Here is a 21,123-nt window from a genome sequence, read left to right on the forward strand (position 1 = left end):
CGACATGTAAAATGCCCTTTTACTGCTTTTTATGCTTACTTTCTGGTAGATTGAATACGTTTGACCAAGGGGCTCTGGTTTCCCTGTATATTTTGTAGTTGAACCTCTTACCAACTAGTTGAAAGAGGAAATTCAAATTCGATTAACTTGGTTTTTAAATAAATTTTATTACACATAAGTGCTATTGGGTATATCAGACAGTCTTAAGCCAACTGTTAAATATTGGAAAAGCAAAGCATGAAGGCAGGCATTTCTATTTCGACTTCTGACTGCAATGTTACACTTGTTTTATGACAGTGAATAGCTTTAACTGAATCTGATAATAATTGCCGCCGAGCTATTGCCACCTGAATTCAGTGCAGTGCTAGGCACTCTGTTGACATCAAGCTCAGCTATCTAGTTTATTATAGGTATTATATATTACAGTTGTATGTACCATCTGTTCCCAACCATTCGCTCTTCATAAAACTTTTTGGGCAAATTTAAAAAGTTTTTTCTAAAACTAATTTGACCTCTTACGTCAAGCTTCTAGCACCATAGCAATGAAAGATTTGCTTTTAATTAATTGCTGTCATCGAGCTGTTATCCTCAGACTGGGGAAAGTCTTAAAGATGTTTCTGGATGGAAGATGTTTCTATCACTTTTTTCAAGAAAAAAAAAAGATGATATGCTAAAAGTTGGGAATAGGTTCATCGAACTGTATTTCTTGAAGAACTTGACAAGCAATTTAACCTGCAGCTGCACACTGAGTGCTCAAGGCCACCACCATATTTCGGATTCCGACGTCTTCCATCACCCTTATAACATGTTGTTTTCTGTTCTGTATTACTACAAATGCTTGATAACCCACCATGTTCAAGGAAGCAATTACCGGCAGATTTAGTTTTTTCCTGGTAATTGTGAAACCGATTATATTGTATATGTACTGTTATGAAGTTTTTTTTCTGCTCTGTTTAGCTAATTTAATTGAAGTAGTAGCGCAGGCATCCTTAAAATTTGATACGGTTACAACAGAAATAAATATCAAGTACAAAAGACTTAAAAATGTAGTAAGTTTTACAAAGTTGGTTGGTTTATTGACGTTTTGCTTGATTTATATTTTTAGGTGACAGCAGTAAGAACATAGTAAATACACATTTTACCATAAGGAAAGCCTTTCTATTTAGATGTAAAATTGGAAGGAAATAAACAATCATATTAATCTGAAACACAGCCTTTCTGGTATGTGGTTCAGTGTGCTGTACACATGTTGTGAACCTTTACAAAAGAATTGCTTTTATCAAAAGTAATCATAATGCATGACATAAATTTCAATTTCCAAAGGTAAAACCGTTCATGTCAAATAAAATATATTAAATACAAACATTAAACAATTTTTGTGGCAGGAAATAAACATATCGACTGGGTGACTAAACAACCATTCATAATTGGACATAAATAATTATCATATGTTATTTTGACAGGTATGGTGGACAAAGGATCAGTTTTTCTGGTGTTTAAACAAACACACCAAAAAGAATTTGGCTATTGAACATAATGTAACCGGAATGGGTATTTCAATAATTAACGTAAACTTTGTGATCATCTGGTGATTCTGAATATTATTTGCAAGTTGAACTAAGTTCTCAAAAACTATTTAAAAAAACTTTCTGATAGCTTCAAAAACTTTGAGAATTTTTTTGTCTCTTAACCCTTGACTTTTGGCAGATCCTGACAACACCTATAGTATTAAATTTGACATTAAAACATGGTCAATAAAACATTGGCAACATTTCAATCACTGAGGATCTATTTTATGGTACAAATATGTCAGCTGAGTGTTCAACAAACTCATTAGCTATATCTCTTGCCACTGAAGTAAGATTGATGCCGTGTATATTTGTAAGAATGGCCACAGCTATTCCTTTTATTCCATTTCCAGCATTTGTTTTATCTGACTCAAAACAATGTGCTATTTGACTAATATTTCTACCATTTGGTATTAAAGTTTGGTTAGAAAAGTGGAGGGAATCCCTTCTTGGCACCAAAAAAAGTATGCTGGATGCTCCACAAGTGAGACCTGAATGAGCCACTTCTAGCTGCCATTTAGGGCAGAGTCCAAACCATTTCTAAAATACATTAAACATGGTTGATTTTTCCTGCATTGTGGCAATTTTAGGATTTAAAATTAGAATTCTTTTGTTGTTCAAACTCCACACACAGTGGGAAGATCAAATATAAATTAAACAACAATAGCCATGCTAGCGTTAGCCTACACACTTTACTTACCATTGAAGGGTACACTTCCCACCCAAGTCCATAACTTATATTTTCTGGCATTTTGCTACCTCTACCTCTTTTGCGAAGGATAACTGAACGCCACATTTCTCTGACCTACAAAATATGCTCATGTCATAGTTGAAACTTAATTTAGATTTTTGATGTTTTAAATAAAAACTTACAGTATCAGCTCTCAAAATTCCAGGTATACTGCTGTTGTTTTCAAGATCACTATTGCTTGATTTTTGATTTTGGAGCTGTCATAACCAAGAGTAAAAGTTGGTTAGATTTGTGCTGTGTAATACGTACTCCCATGATTGTGCTTTTCTTAAATGGAAGTAGATTCCGAAAAGGTGAACATCCTTAATTGTTTTTACAAGTGTGCTTAGGTATAATTAAATATTGCTAAGTGGATTTACTATGAAAAGTCATACTACTAGATAATACTACTGCCCATGAGGATTATATTTAAGGGCAAAAAAAATGTTTCAATAATTTTGGTATATATCCACACTACAATATCAATTATCTTATTTTTTGTCAGAAGTGCGTTGGGGACAAAAAATCAGCCAGCTGTTAACAGCATGCGCTAATGAACGGGAAAAAATGACAGACAGTTTAAAATGTGCTCAAAAATAATTAAGGTAATAAGTACTGGTAACAACTAGAATGGCCACTAAACTTATAATTAGTTAAATCCACAACACAAGTTGAAAAAGCAAAGCTAAGCAAACAAGCAGGTGGTAGGTTCAAGCAACAGGTGATTGAAAATTGCTTCAATGCTCTACATCAGTGGATGGGAAAAGAAAACACGCCGTAAAATAAACGTCATCCCAGTTTCTGGTGGCCATAACACTCGTTGATGATGAGCCCTAGTTCGTACAGCAAAAATTTACACCAATGTGTAATCTTTGGAAGATTTAATGGCATTCCTGCTTGTTGCAAGATGGAATTTTATCTGGAACATCGACAGTGATGTATGATAATAGTATAAAAATTACCAGACTTCTATGTTAAATATTCAGTTGAAAAGATTATTTAATATAATGTACATATCGGTGTGCATAATGTAGTTTGATTTACCTGAAAGCTGTACATCATGGCGTTTCCAAATTTTATTAAATCTCCAACACTTGAAAGGAATCCAGCACCTGCCCATTTGTATGAGTTATTAACATATGGAGCATTTTCTAGTTTTCCGTCCTTTCTGATGTAATATCTTTAAAAAATTTTGCACATGCAAACAGTCTGTGTATTATCAGCGGACTAAGTGCCACTTTAAAGTAGGGTCTTCTGTATCTAGATATGCTGATTATACCTTGACCGATTATGGATCAACTTTTTGTGAACATCAGCATGAGTTTCATTCATTCCAAGACGATGGAAGTTATCTTGCATTAAAGAAAGGAAGTCCCTTCCAGATACCTTTTCTAAGATGGCACTTACTAAAGTCCACCCATGGGTCGAGTACCAATATTTTTCTCCTGTGGTGTAGTAAATAGACCTATGTGATCAAGTGGTTGAATTGTGAAACAATAATTATATCAGGTAATTTTATTCACTATTGAATATCGGTTAAGTAACTTTTTTACCTGGCTTGAATAGCAGCGGATCTTTTTGAAAGATTTCTAATGCATCTGTTACACTTTCATATTGCTTCGTTAGGTTATTTTCTGGGAGGTTTAATATATCTAACATGGAGGTAGCTCTTGCTTCTGATAATGTTTTATGGTAGTGACGGATGCCACTTGAATTTGATAACAATTGTCTCAGTGTTATTACTACCTAAAACATAGTTGCAACCAAGTAAAATTCAATTTACCTAAAACTTTACTCAACTCGAAGTATTAAAATTTGCTGACTTCACGTCATGCACTGCGTTAGATTTGTCACCATTTACTAGTAGTAGTGTTAAAATTGATCTAGTTTAGAATTTTTTTATTTTAGTTTGATTTACTATGGAAATATCTTATTTAATTATGTAAACCATTAATTTTGGCTGTTGCTGTAACTTGAACCAACGCAAGTCACTTCAGTACTGTCTTTAAACCAGTATGTCATTTAATAACATTTAATTTAAACCTATCAGACATGTTACCCATAGTGTTGTTCACCTTTTTTCCTTCGTAAAACTTTTCTGGGAAACTCACGTATTCTTGAATGTTTTTGTCTAAATCTAATTTGCCTTCTTCCATTAACCTTGCAGCAGCCATAGCAGTGAAAGATTTGCTTATACTTGCTACTCTCATCACAGAGGAAGGTGTGCAAGGTACTTTATTTTCCACATCAGCATATCCAAAACCTTCATTGTTGAAATATATTTGTATTAGTGTTCCAAGTTAACATGGTGTGAAATGATGATCTTTATACTCAGACTGAGGAAAGCCTTTTGCACAACTTAAACTCAGCGACGATTCTTCACCGCTTTGGCTTGAGCCACAGGTACAAAAAGTTTGTACAAGTTCCGATAGACTCGCACATTTTTACTTGCTTTTTGACTTTTTTGTATCACGTTGCCCAAATTTGGAACTGCTTACCAAGACAACTGAACAGGAGTAAGTGTTGTTGGTACCTTGCCCAAGGACGTTTCAATAGAGTGGTGGCGCCAATTGGGATATAGCAAGCCAAGTGCACAAACCACTCAGTTACTGAGCATACAACATCTAATATTATAAAAGCTGACATGTCAGTATTTTAGGATAAAGTTTTATAAAACGTGATATATACTTGGCTTATTTAGAGTGTATAAAAACCCAAAAAGTACCTTGCTTCCATACCGTTACACCATCAATGCTAACAGCCACAGCCATTCCGGGAGCTCCAAATTCTTCCATTATTCTTATGATATGCTGTTCACTGTTCTGTATTGCAACTTGAAAGTGTTTCTGAAATAGCAAAGCAAAAGATTTTCTTAACAAAACTAACTTGGCTGTGAGAACTTTTTGAATTAATGGGATCCAGTAGTTATACTTACTGAAGGATAGCTTAGTTAAGAGATTGCTAAGTTTTTTATGATTTTTGCTATTATACATGTAGGCTAATGACTAGGGGATTAAATCACAGATGTAAATCTAAAAAAAAACTAGGAAAGAATTTTAGACATTTGCAGACTTTAAAAATGTGCAGAAATCAAAATCCTAAACTTTTGTATGGTCTTCATCTGAAAAGTGTCATATTTTTTACCATTAATGAAACCCCACAGTTATTGATAATTTCTTGCTATCAAACATATGTTAAATTTTGTGAGTTTGGAGTTTCTAACTGTAAACATTTTTTGAACTTCATTCACCCTAGTAATGACAAATTAATCGTTAGAGGTATGCGGTACTCTCTATAGTATTTTCACATAAAGCAGTACCAGTAATTATCCTGCTAATAACTGACATGCAAAAACATTTGTGTACTGACATTATGATCCTCTTTATATCCAATGGTAGCAGCAGCAAGTCTTTCAAGAAGGCAGTAAGTATGCATCTTTCACCAAAAGCAAGGTCTTTTTAGATGGCATTAAAATCAGTAGCAAATAAATAAACCCTTTACACAAAAACAGGTGTTAAGTTTAATGAGTTAAAAGTTAAATTTTCAGTTTGAACTTGGTTGGTCACCAATGATACATTCTAGTTGGTGTTGTTTTAAGTAATATATATTTGGTATTTACAATCTCTTAAGCTGCTCTTGTTCTAAAACATGTTTTTTGTTTAGTAAATGAACCCATTTAGTGATTTCAAATGCTTTCAAGGTTAAATATTTTAACCCTTTAGTTGCCCTGAAGCTTTAACTTGATGAAGTTTGATATCAAATCCAACACCCATTAAAAACTTTAAAAATGTTACTGCACAATACCAAATAATACTGAGGATTGAAAGGTTTTATTTACTGAAGAAAACCTTCGATGGCCGTATTGTATTGTGCTTAAAACATGCAAGAATAATGTAACCAAATGATAAACATGAATAAAGGTTAACACGATTTTAATGTGCGTTATTTATTCCTTTTCAAAATCAAACAAGGGTAACAACGAAACAGTTCACTTAGAATGTAACTCAAATAAAGCGTTCATAATCATGTCACTAACTGCTCGCTTTTTGATCATAAGTGTAGGAAAGTTTGAAGCACATGCAGCCCACAGGAAGCAGACAGATGCCAAAATTTATCTATTTAACTTTTTTTCAATCGCATGGCTCACACATAAATTTCCTTTACTACAAAACAGGAGCATCCTAGCACAAATGTTCCATATTTGTAAAACCTGTACCAGATTCCTGCCTTCTTTAGCAGATTACTTGCTTATTATCCAACAAATGGCCTCACAAACACGGCTATTGCAAAATTATTTATTTCACGGTAAATAGATTATATTACACTACCGATAACTCAAATTGCCAGTACAGGAAACATGTCGTTTCTATGTACATCTACAGTCACACCCACGTGAACTCCCCTTTGTGTATACCATGGCAGCCCATAAATTTCATTAAGAATGTCACATATGAAGTGTTAGCCATTTCTTTTCCCTAGACCAGTCTATTTCAACCAAAACTTAACGCAACTCAAAACGTATTTCAACATAGTGTCTAAGACATTCAAAAAAACTATATTTCACTTCGTTAGTAGCAATAGCTGCATGTGAGCAAAATATACTTATAGGCCCCCATCAGTGCAATCCAAGTGACCCAAGGTTTAAGAAACACTATACTTGATACAAAAAGAATGAAATACTGTTTTTTCAAACTGTATTGACGGAGTATGCTTTCAATAGCTTCTGTTTCGACGAGATTGTCGCCAACTAAGTTTTACATCATCAACATCATCATTATAGAACTTAGTTTAATCCCGTTATTAGCATATGCAAACGATGGCATGAATAATGATGATGCTAGGATATTTGCTCCTTTCGCTTGTCAGAAAAGCATTGAAATGCGTTTGGCCACTTGCAAACATGTCCATATGTTTGACACACTTTAATGTTGAATAATAGTATGACACACTCTGAAAAGATCAATCGGAAGTGAAATAAAAACAAATATACCACAAAATATACGAACAGAATAACTTTGCAAAATTAAGTAATTCATTTTTAGCTTTATCCAGAGATTAAAAGAACATTAAAATGTTTGAAAATATATGATTCGAATGACCTATTTTCATTCATTTCAAAAACATATACATGAGTTTACCAGTTTTTCAAGCATTGCAAAATAATAAACTAAGATACACAATGTGGCATAGACAGCAACTCAGTGATATGCATCATGAGGTGTGTACTACCAGTCTAATCTGATCTGAGGTTTTTATCAAATTCCTGCGCTAGATCTCGTGCTAGCTGAGTAAGACCAACACTCTGCATGTTTGTGATAATAGCCACAGCAATCCCTTTCACTGCACACTGTTTTTCATTTGAATCCTTATTAACTGAAGTTTGTTGAACATCTGAGTCTGAGTGCAGGGCCAACTTGCAAAGTGAAACTTCGATTTCATTTTCTCTGTCTGACGTTGATCCTTGGACAGGAATATGGGAGTTTGTATCTGGAAGCAGGAAGAGTATGCTGGATGCTCCAATTGCGCCTCCAGTATGACAAACTTCCAACTGCCACTTGGGGCAACATCCAAACTGTTCCTTTAGTAAAATAATAAACAGTTATTTTTATGAACTAAGAACACCAAGGCCAAAAATGACACTGATAGGCACTGAATCCTTCTGCCATAAAAGTGATGTCAGACTTAGACAAAAGATGTGAAAGTGTGAACCCAGTTTTGTAAGTTTATCTCAATGCAATGTATTCTCTTTACCCCAGATGACGTAATGATTTTATGACCTTGCTTCGAACAATCTTACGTAACAAGTTTTATTACTTTTGAAGAAGCGTTAGAGAAATTAACCAAGAGAAAAAAAGCACCTGTTTAAACGAGCTTGATGTTTCTATGACCTTGTACGTACTGACAACTTTTGATGCCGTTTATGATTTATGAAACAATAATCTATCTTGGACATAGCAATTAATGCACAACTTATAAAAGAGATAATAAACACATTTAATTAATCCCCATTGGCTAAACAGCAAAGTACATTGTATTCACGCTTTTATTACACCACTTCCTGGGTGCAATTTACATTTGTTGTAGTTAGTCATTAGTTTCTTTATTATCTGCCAACATGTATATATCAAACCGTTTTCCACCTCAAAAAGTACGAGTTGTCGAGGTCAAGAAAAGGACTAGTCAAGTGTTATAGAGGACATCATATAACCTGATTGTTGTATGCTGAATGTAATCTTTCTAGATGTCTGTTGAGAATTAATTAAGGCGTTGTCAAGCATGAGTATAACTTATTTGTTAACCTGTTAATATAATCTTTGTCTGTAGTAATAATAATAATACGTGATAATTGTGTGTTTTAAGTTGGCTGATGCCTAGAGTTTTCTAGGCTGAATTCGCTCCCGTCTGAGAATAGGTAGACAGATGCGAGTCACAGCTATAGAGGAAGTATAGTCATCTCAATACAAAATTAAAATAAACTTGTAAGAAACAGACATATCAGCACTATCGAAAGTGCATTACAAGCTTACCATTACTGGATAAACTTCCCATCCAAGTCCATAGCTTGCATTTTCATTTAGTTTACTATTTCTTTCTCGTTTACGGTGAACAACTTGATGCCACATTTTGTGAACCTTCACAATTTATTTTACAAAGTTTACTTTTAGTAGAAAAGCTAATGTTAGCACAGTTTGTGTTTCAGAGACCATTGCAAACTCACAGTTTCAGCTTTCAAAATCCCTGGTGTGCGGTTTTGTGTCTTTTCCTTATTTTCTTCATTTTCATTATTGTTAGATACATCTGCTTTATACTGTCAAGGCAAAAGTGAGTTAAATTTGTTTGGATTGTGCTGTACCATTCTGTCATACATGAGCTATAGTGTAATATATTGCCAAGGTGTTTTAACAGGTTCCTACCCATGTAAATCAAGCAGATTTTTGTTCATTTACGATAATACATAATGCTCAAGGAGTCTTTGCATACCTGATAGCTGTACATCATGGCATTCCCAAATTTCATAAGGTCGCCAACTGTAGAAAGAAAACCACCCCCAGCCCATTTGTACGAGTTGTTCACATACGGAACATTTTCTAATTTTCCGTTCTTTCTTATGTAATACCTTCCAAATAATAGGATGATATGGTTATGACCGGAGACAACTTCCCCACTCTGATTAGATGCAAATGAATCGCAGCATTTAGGTCCAAAATATTACCGAATTATACCTTGACCGATTATAGATCAACTTGTTGTGAACATCAGCATAAGTCTCATTCATTCCAAGACGACGGAAGTTATCTTGCATTAAGGAGAGGAAGTCTCTTCCAGATACTTCTTCTAAGATGGCACTAATTAAAGTCCACCCATGGGTGGTATACAAAAACTCTTCTCCTGCATTTTAAACAGATAAGGCAGTTCTGTAAATTTATTGCAGTTAAAAACACTTGGGGGCGTAATGAAAGAATATATTGTTTTATGTTTAAAAAGAAATATTATAACTTTAACCTGGTTTATATAACAAAGGATCATCCTTAAATAATGCCAAGGCCTCTGTCACACTGCTGTATTGCTTTGTGATGTAATATTCCGACAATTCAGATTCAATCTTTGGGGGTTTGGGTTTGTCTAAAGTTTTAGAATAATGTCGGATTCCACTTAAATGCAACAGCAAGTGCCTCAAAGTAATTGTCACCTGAAACAACATAATCAACCCTATGATGAACAGCAACTTTACAAGTTTGTTAAAGGATCGTTTTCTAACCTTTTCACCATTGTAGCTTTTCTCTGGGAAACTTTGCGCATACTCTTGAATATTTTTGTCCAAATCTAATTTGCCCTCTTCCATTAACCTTGCAGCAGCCATAGCAGTGAAAGATTTGCTTATACTTGCTACTCTCATCACAGTGGAAGGTGTGCAAGGTACTTTATTTTCCACATCAGCATATCCAAAACCTGTTTTCGAAAACATGCATCATACTGTTCTGCACTACTATTTAAATTTAAAAGGAGATAGTGGTGAGTTAATAAGGATCTGGCAATACAAACATTTGAAGTTTACCAAACTGATACAAACTAAAAACTTCCTTATATGAGATTACCTTGTTTCCACACAGTTTTACCATCAACACTCACAGCCACAACCATGCCAGGAGCTCCAACTTCTTCCATTTTTTGTGTGACATATTGTTTACTGTTCTGTATTGCGACTTCTAAGTGTTTCTGAAGAAAGGTTGTTTGTTAAATTAAGAGATAGCACTTGTAAAATCAAATCTATTTTCTTACATCTATCTTTGATTGCTTCTTTTTTTTCTTGTCTTTCTTTTGTTTTACATCGGTAAAACGAAGTGCCTCGCTGGGGTTTTCACCTCGAATGACAGTTGCAGCTAAAGCTGCAAAAAAGTAGTTAATGCGCATCTTTTACAACCTGTACAAAAACAGCAAAGAATCTTATAGATTAAATCCGATAAGCTATGAGTGGAATCTGAAAAAGGGTCTAGTATACAAGTGCACAACCAGATGACATTACAATTTTAGTAGCTGGGATCTTGTATAAAAAGGCATCCAATGGTTGTGCACTTGCCATTTTGTAGAAGTGATTACAGTTACACGTAGCCTACCGGCATATAATTTAGTATAGTTTGATTTTAATTTCCCACCTTGGAAATTTACTTATTAATTTAACTCCAGTTTAACCTAAGAACTTAAATTTTTGTTGCATATATAGCCTACCTTTTTTGTCCGAACGGTCTACCTTAACCGCCTACCTTTAATCACCAGCCTTTTGATTACTGGATGCTGTGACCGGGTGACCTTACGTCGATCTGCTTCGATTCAGTACTAGGCTAGACCTAGTCATTTGACAAACAAACCTTCACAACACCTTTATTAGGGAAACAACCTAAAAGAAAATAGAAACAAATGATATTTTTATTCATAGATGTCTTATATATAGAAACAGTGATTGGTCCGCTCGTGGTGTTGGTGATTAGTAACTAGTTTAATACTATTTAATAATAAAAAACAGTCGAGAAAGAACTAATTTCAACGTACTTTTATCAATACATTTATTTAAATTGCTATCACGTAGCCAAAACGATTCCAGGGAAATGGATACTAAAAGTAATAGAAAATTCGTAAAACAACCTTTATGCTACTTGCTGGACCGGAAACATAATTGTTGAAGTTGTTCGAGTTTTTACACTCAAACATGTGCTGACGTATCGCAACGCGTAATGTTTTATTTTATGGTAATTAGAAAAGTTAAACATTTAAGTATTCACCCAAAAAACCTGCAAATGTTTAGAGATCCTTTGTTGCTAACGACTGCGATTCCTGCAGTCTCGCCTTAGCGTCATAAAGCATTATTTATGTATGTTTTTACCCTAGAAACAAAAAGAGTGATAAAATCGTAAGTTGGTGCAAAGTTATTCTCTATAGGTGTCGGCGTATTAAAAACAATTACAATATGTTCTCAGCGATCATTATTTGGGTTTCCTGTTTCCTCTTCCAGCGAACAGATTGAAACAAAAAAAGAACTCCGCATAACAATGTTTCGACATTTTTGTATGGTTTTGCAAAAGCAGCAGATAGTTGTATAATCGTATGCATTTAGTAGGTTTATACGTTAAACATTTCTTGTTTAGTAGGTTATGAGCTGAAGTATAAAAAATACTGATCCAAATTGACTGAAGATGGAGAGGATTGCGATTATTAGTGTAGGTCTCGTGGTTTGGATGAATGGAATTGGTTTTTACCTGGCAGCAATGCTTACTGACTTTTGGATGGTGGCCGAGTCAGATAGGTCTGGTGGGAGTGTGGGCCTCTTCAAATCTTGTGGTCCAAATCCTAACGACGCCTTTTGCAATAATCAAAGTAGATTAACTTGTCGAGTTTTTTTAATGATATGACTAAATTTAAATATTAAATTATCGTAATATGAAAGAGTTGTAAACGTGCCTCATATTGTTAACCCGAACCCGAAACAAGCCCCAACCCGGCCCGAACCGAAAATTTAGGCTACTTGAGGCCGGAGTTAGACCCGAAATTTAATTTCCTGAATTAATCAAAGTCATCTTTTGATGCCATTATTTGACTGCCATCATTTTCTAAGTTGCGCTTTGCTGTATGCGAGAGGTTTTTAGCATCCTGATCTTGTAAAGAAAGTGAACTTACAACGCAAATGTGGCAGAGTGTGAGTATAAATTCGGGCCTGAACACGACTCGAAAAGCCCGGCAACTCTGATTAGGCTCGACTCAAATAAGATAATAGTAAATGTGCCAACGAAAGTAGAACTCCGGTCAAAGGTGCATATTTTGATAGCAAATAAAACTTTTTTGGAAAAAAGCAACCAACCAGACTAAATTTAAGACAGTTCTGAGTTCTAACTAATGGAAAGCCACACCACAAAGCGTCGTGTGACGTCAGCAAATTTTATAAAGTTACGCATAATTGACTTGACTCGAGTCATAATTTAAGTTGACTTGAGTTAAACATCCACTTGACTTGACCTATTCAAGTTAGAAAAAATGACGCCTTTACAACTTTGCTTTATTTGTTTCATACTTCTTGATACATATTAATATTATTAATAGAGTATTCATTTTCTTAAGTACGGTTCATGTACGTATGCTTACACAAGCACATTACAGATTCACCACTTTTTTATTTTTTTACAAAATTTTCCGATTTTTCAGGTTGGGACCCAAACGAAATTACACTTACAATATTTCTACCGCGCATAATTATGCTCCTGGCTGGAGGGTTACTTGGTATTGGAATGGTTAGTGGTTTGTTTGGACTGTTGAGCAGAAAGCATGCTTTTTTTGTTGGTGAGAGAGTTCTAGACGTTTTTGCAGGTAAAATCAACTAGTTTTAAACGTGTTTTTTAAACTGTGGTCTTGCTTTACCGCGTTCAACTTTCACCAAGATTACAGATTTCCTTATCCTTCAAAACAAACAGGCCTACATACAAAAGTTTTACTTCTAATTAAGTTGTTACTAATAGCTGTCAGTCTACAGAACATTCCTGATGTTTTAACAGGCCTACTCATCTTTGTTGCTTGCGGTGCGTTTACTGGGCTTCACATCAAGGACGTCACCAAAGGCGGTCCATTCTTTATTTACACTTACCATTTTTCTTTTTACATGGCGTGGATATCAGGAATCATGCTTGTCATTTCTGGCGTGATTGGTGTCTTTGCAAGAAACCAAGATACAGACTAAAAACTGTTGCAAACTTGACCTACTTGTGAATATTATATTAACGAAAACGTCAGTATTCAGTGTTAATGTAATTTTCGAAAAAGAATCATTGATGAAGTTGACACGCATGCTTTGCATTTAAATGTGTTACTTTGCAAATGTATAATATATTGTGTCGTATGTAATCAATTTATTGTCATAATTTGGTAGTAAAGGCACAAACAACCAATAGACCAGTCGTCTACAAGGTGCACATAAATAAGGTTATACGAGTATAACAGCTCTGCTTATCCATTTACACTGGATAAAAACGTTTACGTTTTACGAAGGGAGTCCGCCACCAATAAGCTGAACAATTGACGTCAATTCGTGACGTACGTGTAAAGCTAGACATATCATGAAGCCCGCTATGTTTTTGTAACGAAACTCGTAGGCAAAGAATTGGGTGCGGTTGATAGCTTGTAAGCACAATGCAGCCTCCTTACAGTATGGGATTTTGCTTAATTTTATGACATTGGATTAATTTAAGTTGTGATCTGCGCGAACACAGATATATTTCCGCCCTTCTGTGATTATCACGCGACAGATGTGGTGATGATGATATAGTGAAGTTATTTTTATTTCTTAGACAGCGTTGTTGTAGTGTGTGTAATACTTCAATTTAATATAAAGAACTAGTTTTTTGAAATCTTATTATGCAAAACAGATTTCATTATGTTAATAATAAACTTCATTATTATAGCAACATAATGATAGCCTATAAATCAAAGGCTGATAGCGCTTTCTATGGAAGCGAGATTTAAGGAAAGTCCATGTTGAAAAAGAGTTTAAATGTTTTACATGACGCCTTCGTGTTGGCAATTAGAGAGTGGTGTTTCAGTTCTAGTCCAATTTCCGCAATAGTTGAAGCAAGTATCACATGATATTAAATACGTCACAGTACTAAGCGTCATGTTTTCCGCCTCCGGCTCATTTCGAATTTATTATTGTAAGCAAAATGAAGCTTACAGGTCTGTAGTTATAAACTATGGCGTTCGTTGTATGATGCTGAGGTAGGCATACGTCATGGTTTGAAGTTGTAACTTGTAACTGAATTTTTGGGTAACTATTACAACAGCAGCCAAGCCTAGATTATTTGACGTATCAGCTCTTTCAGCAGAGAAGAAATAGAATCAAAAGGTGGTAACGTAGCTAGAATATGAGCAAATTATACAGGGTTAACTATAGCCTGCGTAGTGTCAAATAGCAACTTTAAACAGATTCGAATAAATGTAGATGAATAACTTACTAACTTGCGAAACTTCACTTCATATTAAAACTTGATAAAATTCCATTATATTAAATCGTAGTATGAAATCAAAGCTGAAAAGTATTCAAACCATTCGTGATTGGTGCCCGTTATTGGAACCCGTTTAGTTATACCTTTTTGAAACGTTTTTGTACCCGATTTTTTAATGACAGTTGCAGCTATGTTATGAAATCAACCTTCAAAATGATTACGTATCGTGCTATAGTGCAGCATTTAATTGTGTACTTTTTAGTCTATGCTGTTGTTACAGTTTTACTGGAAGAACTACTTCGCTTCTGGGAATCCAAAAAAGGATAGAATATTGTTAAAATAAACTCTATGAAATCACGTTTGAGGAAGCGCATCAGGCACAACATTTTTTCGAAACTGGTTGCTGACATAACACGTTTTTTGCAATGAAAATGCTACTATTAGTAGAAACAATGTGATTAAAAGTAGTTTATAAAATGTTACGCTTATCGAACCATTGCAACCAAAACAGCTATATCGGAACTACAACACATTTCGTTTTATTGACTAATCAGCTATGAGCTATGCGCTATTTTTGATGCTGTTCGAAACTATTTTAGTTTGAAGCTATTTTTCACAGTTTTTTGTTAACATAAGTTCCTAAGTTAAATATTTTATTAACATAGTGCCCTAAACATATGTCCTCAGTTTAGCTTATAATCTAATTGTCACTTTAATTAAGCCATATATGGCTAAAATAAACTTTTTGCATCTCCATTCTCTTATCCAAACCGCTATTTAAGAGCGCAATAAGCTGCCTGATTTATGTCGGCCTACTTATACGCCGAAATATTCACTTTTATTTTTAGTCATATGAAAATATGTTTTGCTTAGAGTGTTTAGACGCAAAATTGTATTAAGTTTTGATATATATTATATAACTTCACAAGTTGAACCGATATTAATCGACAGTATGGGTCGTAAAATTGTCCTTGCCCTTGCTCTGCTGTTCTGGATGGTTGCTGCCGCGCTTTATTTGACAGCCATGCTCACTGATTCCTGGTCAAGAATTGAAATCCCAGCAATTAGTTTATTAGACACAAGTGACGTTTCGGTTCAAACTAATGGTCTTTTCAAGACTTGTGTTAACGTCTTTTTTGGCATAACATGCACTAACCAAGGTAAGATGAAATACTCATAAAGTACAAAATTATATTAAAATTACAGCAAACGTGAGAAAAAACAGAAAAACATTTGCATTAATAAAAATACTGAAGTATTGGCACCAACTTGTAGTCGTTTTGAATTACATGAAATTGCTGAAAGCAATAATGCAGATAGACAAAGGATTTTATATAGACGCTAACAAACAACTACAGTTCATGCTGTTTCGGGCTTATACTTTTTTATCCGACCAATAAGCTGTGAATTGAACACAAACAAGTTTGTGCAGTGACTTTATATTAACTGTATTATACTATCTATATACTGCATTAATACAATACATTGCAAAACTCGTTAAAAATTTAAAAACCACTGTTTACCATTCTAATAATCTTCTTCATTTTCATTATTTGCCGGGTTATTGTAGGTGTCTTGTACATCGTAAATTTACATTATGGTTAGAAAAATATTACCGTCATAAAGTTATATTATTTGCAATCAAGGGTGGAATCCAGATGAAGTTCCAACTGCAATTTTCATTCCTCGCATCATAATGCTTGCCGCCGGAGCGTTGGTTGCACTCGGGCTCTTGTTTGGTATTGTTGGACTTTGTGCAAGCCAATCCTGTCCGGTTATAACTGAAGGTGTATTGGGCATTGTGGGAGGTAGGTCGGGTTTAAGTTAGATTGACAGAAGTCTTCAATTTATTGGTTTGTTTACGGACTTTATTCTAATACTTTCTCATCACGTAGCAACGCATAAATACAATATTTATACTATATGTGTTTTGTTTGTACAATAACATATTCTCTCATGACGTTTAATGCAAACTTTTATTTCATTTTCAGGTCTGTTAGTTTTTGCTGCCTGTGGTACCTACACTGCATTGAACATTTCCAATAATCAGCTAGTCGACGCATTTACAGATAACACATTTCAATATTCGTTTTACTTGGCATGGGTTTCAGGATTGATGTTCATTATAGCTGGAGTGTGTGACATCATCGCAGGAAAATCACAAAGCCACTACTGAAACTGTTGGTTGTCTGTACTGGTAAATTCTCGATTTGGAGGCGAAACTGTTTGTTGGAGAGTTACTAAATAATGAAACGATGCTTATAGATCAAACCCCCACTATATGCGTTAGATATAGATTTTTAGTATCATGCGCTCAAGTATCGCAATGCGTTCTGTATAGATTTAAGCATAGTCTTTTGTGGCTTGCAAGTGAAACATAAGTATAACACAAACTAATACTTATACATTGTAATTCATTTTATGAAAAATTTTATACTATAAAATAGACCTACCATTTTATAGTACACGTTTCGACATTTCGTGCTTGCTTAAAATAGATTTTAGCTAAAATAAAAGGCTGCCACTATTTCACAGGAAACAAATCGCATGTTCAAAGCTATTTTTCATGGTTTCTTGATATCCTAACTTAAATATTATAACATAGTAACTTAAACCTAACCTAAATCTATACCTTCTAATCTAAATCTAACTCCAACGAAACTTAAGTAGCTAAAATCAACTTTTTGCATACCCACTCTCCTAACCTAACCGCCTATCTTTAACAACAAGCTGCATGACCTATATACGGTGAAATAGTCCCTTTAAAAATAATATTCTAAACCCATTTTTTGCATAATAACGTGGCCGAATCACATTTAATACCCGAATACTTACAAACGCAGTCCGACATTTGAACACATGACACCGTGCAGCATACCGTTTAGTGTAAATAGTAAACATTGCTTTTTTATTGAAGTGTAGTTAAACGTTTTAGTTGAAGCTCTCTACCTTACTATAAAGAAAGTTTAATCAACCAATACATTTTTACTTGCGTCATAACATTTTTTGTAAAATCATTGGAAAATTTTGTTTAAATCTTTATATAATTGTTTATCTGTGTATGTACTGGGATACTTAAAACGTACAATTTACTGTTGGTGTAGCAACACATTCTGGAGTTTCACTTATATATACGTCTTTATATTACTGTTGATGCCTTGCTTGATTCCATTCTGGATGTCTCTTGTGTAAAAAATCACGTGCAATACATTTCCATTGCATTGCTTGCATTAAATGTGTGAACAACGTTGATTCTTCGTATACAATATTTCGCAATCGCTATGAAATTATGCACGTGATGTTTCAGGAATTCTTCCTCCCCTTCGGCGGTCATCAGTTCCTTTGTCGATATATATATATATATATATATATATAGGTTTTATAACATTTGCGCGAACATAAATAGGGCGGTTAAATTTATTTTGTAAATCTGAAGCATATGGAATTGTTTTGAGCTTATAGTTATAGGAGCACATAGTCAATACACGCGTTTTGCGTATACGTATTGATTACAGGATATGAAGAATTATTGTGTTTTAGAGTAAATGTTTCTGTAACAAAAAGTCCAAAATATTCAAACACAAGTAAAGTATAATGCCATCATCCTCGCTCTTATATTGGCGCTTTTATTGTTTGGATTTAGTTCACTGATCAACCTTGTTGCTCCACGTCGCTTTTAACCGCGTGTCTGCTGGCTTTACCGACAATACCTTTTAACCTAAGTAGTGTGAATTTTATGTTTGTTCTTGCCGTTTAAAGGCTATAAGCATAGGTAAAAGCTATTTTATCTTTTCTTATCACGAAAGACGTTGTCATCATCCTTGAAAACTTGACGTCTGTAAAGTGTCAAAGGTCAAGTTGTCAAAAACGTGCATCACCAAAATGCCTTAGCGGTGATTAAGGGTCGGATTTAAACGCCTGAAGGCAAAAGGGTATACAAAACCAAAATATTGCTTCGCTCGTATATAGCAGTGCAAACAGTTGACAAGTGAAGCAAAAAATCGAACGAAACTACACCTTACAGAAGTCGAAAAAATATTCGAAATTAGTCACTGAGCTATAGCATGTTACGCAAAGACCAATTTGTCAAATTGGCGATAGTCCAGAGAACATAAAGCATCGTTGTTACTTGTTAATATTATACTATATATGCTAACGTTTAATTAGATTATATTGTCCAAGAGTAGTTTTCAGCTAAAAAAGCGAATGAAATTACTTGATATTGTTTAAGACTAGCCTTCGCTCTTATTAGATTCTATAATATGCTATAGGTTAACTTATAAGCCTAAAGGCATTACGTAGGCTATTTTTGCCAATTTTTAAAACTTTTTCATAATTATTTACAGCTTGATGCTATCGTTGTCTGATACATGCTCTTAACATCATCACGACCTGCATTGCTTACATGTGATATTTTACCGGCTATATCTGAAATAAAACTATGATATAAAATAATGTAATAAACTAATATACATATAATATAATAAAATATGACAAGTTTTATACTATATGTAACAGACTTAATCGTCGCTTAAATTATCATGGTGCATAAAGTTGGTGTTGCTGTGTCGTTTGCTTTTATACTGGTTGGTACCGGATTATATTTGACGGCAATGCTTACCGACAGATGGGTCGATGTGTTGTTTGATTATCATTACGGCCTTTTCAAGAACTGCTTCCCCGTTTGTGAAAATCAAGGTAAGACTGAAACGTGATATAGATCTATATGAGAAGCTTAAACCTGCAATACGTTGAGAATTAATAACATTTTTGGACCGTTGACATTGTCAAGGTTGGGACCTGCAGAACGTTAGAATGGCAGTTTTTGTTCCAAGAATCATTATGCTTGCGGCAGCTGCATTGGTGGTTATTGGAGTTTTTCTTGGTTTAATCGGCCTCCTCACAAACAGTTCTTGTCCTGTCGTAACTAAAGGTGTTCTCCTGATACTAGCAGGTATAAGCCTACAATTTCAGTATACAAACTTCACCAGCATTTCAAATAAGTTGAGTAATAATTTATTGTTATTTATTTCATTATCATTTCGCAGTACACCTGAAGAAGCAAGCTTATGCTTGCGAAAGCTCGTATAGAAAAATCAAAAATAAAGTTAACCTTCAGAGTGCCAATTAACTATATCCTGTGTTTTATTTTACTTGTTATTTATTGTCATCTTTATAAGCCTATTATATACATAAATAGGTTTGTAAAACAGATTGTTCCGAAAAGTATATGGAACAGCTATAATACGCCTATATACTCTTCAACACAATAAAATTGTTCAAATATTTCCACGATTTTGAGTAAGATAAGAAAAAAGAATATGAGTTATCAGCTTATTATAATTATAAAAATAGTTGCCCAACAATATATGACAATAAATAACATCTAATCTGGAAAACTCTGAAAACTTTGTTATGATCGGGAATTTTCAGGCGTGCTGGTCTTTGCTGCCTGCGGTACTTTTACTGGTTTGAACTATTCAACTGAGGGGAATTCAACCAGGTTTGGCTCTTTTCACTTCTCTTTCTACTTGGGTTGGGTTTCTGGATTAATGTTCATCATGTCTGGAATATGTGGCATCGTTGCGGGAAAAACAGGGGTCTGATTTTTTCCGTATATTATAGAAGCTATACATGATGAAGGTCTGTTTATAGTTCAGGCCTACTGTTGGACCATTACTCTGTGCTGATTGATCTAAACTTGGTTCAAATCGCTAATTTCATTGTTTTTGATATGCTGTTTAGTGTTTGCTATACTTATTTCCTCCATGTATACCGGCTTATATACGAAGTGGCCTATTTCGCTTTGTCGGTTGGTAGGATACAGTGGATGGAAATATTATATTATATATTATAATATTCCTAACAAAACTTATACATTTTCGACAATTGCAAATAGTGATAGAAAAAGCTTTAAGCATGCTTTCTGCTTCAGATATTGTGTTAAAATGTGTCATCCTTTGAACTTTTGCTTATATCATTATATTGTTATCAATTAAATCTGCAGCATTTGAGGATCTTGTCTTTTACCGATAAGTTAATCAGTTTTTGCTAACATGGAAGATAAATATTGCCCCGGAATAAAGCTATTAAAAACGACGCATATTATTGTTTGCACCAGCAAGATTCTCATTTTTGAAGAAAATTTATTAGCTCTTTAAAAAACCCAATGAGTTAAATGAAAAACAAACTTCTGTATGAAACTTTTTCTCTCATAAATTGATTGTATTCTTCTATTTCCTTGTATTTCACAAGTGTACAAACTGTGGCAATTTTCTAAGAACGTTGCTAAATATACTTGTTTGTTTGCACGTGCGTATTTTTTGAGAGACAAGTTACAAAAACA

General features: G+C 34.3%; 5 protein-coding genes across 11 annotated transcripts; 3 read left to right on the forward strand and 2 right to left on the reverse strand.

Annotated features, from left to right (window-relative positions):
- Nucleotides 1-1,050: 1,050 nt before the first annotated feature.
- Nucleotides 1,051-5,967, reverse strand: LOC143457850 (serine beta-lactamase-like protein LACTB, mitochondrial). 3 transcript variants are annotated; one of them, XM_076955269.1, is made up of 10 exons: nucleotides 5,668-5,967; nucleotides 5,024-5,144; nucleotides 4,797-4,907; nucleotides 4,374-4,561; nucleotides 3,852-4,044; nucleotides 3,578-3,743; nucleotides 3,343-3,478; nucleotides 2,442-2,516; nucleotides 2,269-2,373; nucleotides 1,051-2,108 (listed from the first exon to the last, which is right to left on the reverse strand). In XM_076955269.1, exons 1-10 carry the CDS (start codon nucleotides 5,731-5,733, stop codon nucleotides 1,794-1,796), a joined length of 1,476 nt encoding a protein of 491 aa, XP_076811384.1. In that variant the 5' UTR covers nucleotides 5,734-5,967; the 3' UTR covers nucleotides 1,051-1,793. The 3 variants fall into 3 exon arrangements, with proteins under 3 accessions (XP_076811384.1, XP_076811383.1, XP_076811385.1); XM_076955268.1 differs by having other exon boundaries at nucleotides 4,797-4,922; XM_076955270.1 differs by lacking the exon at nucleotides 4,797-4,907.
- A 1,238-nt stretch (nucleotides 5,968-7,205) lies between these two features.
- Nucleotides 7,206-11,166, reverse strand: LOC143457886 (serine beta-lactamase-like protein LACTB, mitochondrial). 4 transcript variants are annotated; one of them, XM_076955274.1, is made up of 10 exons: nucleotides 11,026-11,166; nucleotides 10,579-10,685; nucleotides 10,395-10,515; nucleotides 10,058-10,248; nucleotides 9,802-9,988; nucleotides 9,522-9,687; nucleotides 9,280-9,415; nucleotides 9,017-9,106; nucleotides 8,826-8,930; nucleotides 7,206-7,876 (listed from the first exon to the last, which is right to left on the reverse strand). In XM_076955274.1, exons 3-10 carry the CDS (start codon nucleotides 10,462-10,464, stop codon nucleotides 7,532-7,534), a joined length of 1,290 nt encoding a protein of 429 aa, XP_076811389.1. In that variant the 5' UTR covers nucleotides 10,465-10,515; nucleotides 10,579-10,685; nucleotides 11,026-11,166; the 3' UTR covers nucleotides 7,206-7,531. The 4 variants fall into 4 exon arrangements, with proteins under 4 accessions (XP_076811389.1, XP_076811390.1, XP_076811387.1 ...); XM_076955275.1 differs by having other exon boundaries at nucleotides 11,061-11,165; XM_076955272.1 differs by having other exon boundaries at nucleotides 10,579-10,720; nucleotides 11,026-11,155.
- Nucleotides 11,167-11,891: 725 nt separating this feature from the next.
- On the forward strand, nucleotides 11,892-13,746 carry LOC143462550 (uncharacterized). 2 transcript variants are annotated; one of them, XM_076960777.1, is made up of 3 exons: nucleotides 11,892-12,168; nucleotides 12,991-13,076; nucleotides 13,338-13,746. In XM_076960777.1, exons 1-3 carry the CDS (start codon nucleotides 11,988-11,990, stop codon nucleotides 13,482-13,484), a joined length of 414 nt encoding a protein of 137 aa, XP_076816892.1. In that variant the 5' UTR covers nucleotides 11,892-11,987; the 3' UTR covers nucleotides 13,485-13,746. The 2 variants fall into 2 exon arrangements, with proteins under 2 accessions (XP_076816892.1, XP_076816884.1); XM_076960769.1 differs by having other exon boundaries at nucleotides 12,991-13,152; nucleotides 13,338-13,742.
- A 793-nt stretch (nucleotides 13,747-14,539) lies between these two features.
- On the forward strand, nucleotides 14,540-18,029 carry LOC143461773 (uncharacterized). The gene is made up of 3 exons (XM_076959641.1): nucleotides 14,540-15,937; nucleotides 16,424-16,585; nucleotides 16,769-18,029. Exons 1-3 carry the CDS (start codon nucleotides 15,730-15,732, stop codon nucleotides 16,951-16,953), a joined length of 555 nt encoding a protein of 184 aa, XP_076815756.1. The 5' UTR covers nucleotides 14,540-15,729; the 3' UTR covers nucleotides 16,954-18,029.
- A 1,272-nt stretch (nucleotides 18,030-19,301) lies between these two features.
- On the forward strand, nucleotides 19,302-21,084 carry LOC143464402 (uncharacterized). The gene is made up of 3 exons (XM_076962163.1): nucleotides 19,302-19,475; nucleotides 19,570-19,731; nucleotides 20,211-21,084. The coding sequence occupies exons 1-3, from the start codon at nucleotides 19,319-19,321 to the stop codon at nucleotides 20,381-20,383; spliced, it is 492 nt and encodes a 163-aa protein (XP_076818278.1). The 5' UTR covers nucleotides 19,302-19,318; the 3' UTR covers nucleotides 20,384-21,084.
- Nucleotides 21,085-21,123: the final 39 nt, after the last annotated feature.

This window comes from Clavelina lepadiformis, chromosome 1 (genome assembly GCF_947623445.1).
Source record: "Clavelina lepadiformis chromosome 1, kaClaLepa1.1, whole genome shotgun sequence".
In the NCBI taxonomy this organism is placed as follows: Eukaryota; Metazoa; Chordata; class Ascidiacea; order Aplousobranchia; family Clavelinidae; genus Clavelina; species Clavelina lepadiformis.

Bases quoted from the DNA above. Each gene is read 5' to 3' on its own strand.
- LOC143457850 (XM_076955268.1), bottom strand. From the start codon at position 5,733: ATGCATACTTACTGCCTTCTTGAAAGACTTGCTGCTGCTACCATTGGA. The intron at 2,517-3,342 runs GTAAATCAAACT...TGGTTATGACAG, and splicing joins CCATGATGTACAGCTTTCAG to CTCCAAAATCAAAAATCAAG. The intron at 2,374-2,441 runs GTAAGTTTTTAT...CATATTTTGTAG, and splicing joins GAATTTTGAGAGCTGATACT to GTCAGAGAAATGTGGCGTTC.
- LOC143457886 (XM_076955272.1), bottom strand. From the start codon at position 10,710: ATGCGCATTAACTACTTTTTTGCAGCTTTAGCTGCAACTGTCATTCGA. The intron at 10,516-10,578 runs GTAAGAAAATAG...ACCTTTCTTCAG, and splicing joins AGAAGCAATCAAAGATAGAT to AAACACTTAGAAGTCGCAAT. The intron at 9,107-9,279 runs GTATGCAAAGAC...TTGCCTTGACAG, and splicing joins CCATGATGTACAGCTATCAG to TATAAAGCAGATGTATCTAA.
- LOC143462550 (XM_076960769.1), top strand. From the start codon at position 11,988: ATGGAGAGGATTGCGATTATTAGTGTAGGTCTCGTGGTTTGGATGAAT. The intron at 12,169-12,990 runs GTAGATTAACTT...CCGATTTTTCAG, and splicing joins CGCCTTTTGCAATAATCAAA to GTTGGGACCCAAACGAAATT. The intron at 13,153-13,337 runs GTAAAATCAACT...ATGTTTTAACAG, and splicing joins AGTTCTAGACGTTTTTGCAG to GCCTACTCATCTTTGTTGCT.
- LOC143461773 (XM_076959641.1), top strand. From the start codon at position 15,730: ATGGGTCGTAAAATTGTCCTTGCCCTTGCTCTGCTGTTCTGGATGGTT. The intron at 15,938-16,423 runs GTAAGATGAAAT...TTTGCAATCAAG, and splicing joins CATAACATGCACTAACCAAG to GGTGGAATCCAGATGAAGTT. The intron at 16,586-16,768 runs GTAGGTCGGGTT...TTTCATTTTCAG, and splicing joins TGTATTGGGCATTGTGGGAG to GTCTGTTAGTTTTTGCTGCC.
- LOC143464402 (XM_076962163.1), top strand. From the start codon at position 19,319: ATGGTGCATAAAGTTGGTGTTGCTGTGTCGTTTGCTTTTATACTGGTT. The intron at 19,476-19,569 runs GTAAGACTGAAA...GACATTGTCAAG, and splicing joins CCCCGTTTGTGAAAATCAAG to GTTGGGACCTGCAGAACGTT. The intron at 19,732-20,210 runs GTATAAGCCTAC...GGGAATTTTCAG, and splicing joins TGTTCTCCTGATACTAGCAG to GCGTGCTGGTCTTTGCTGCC.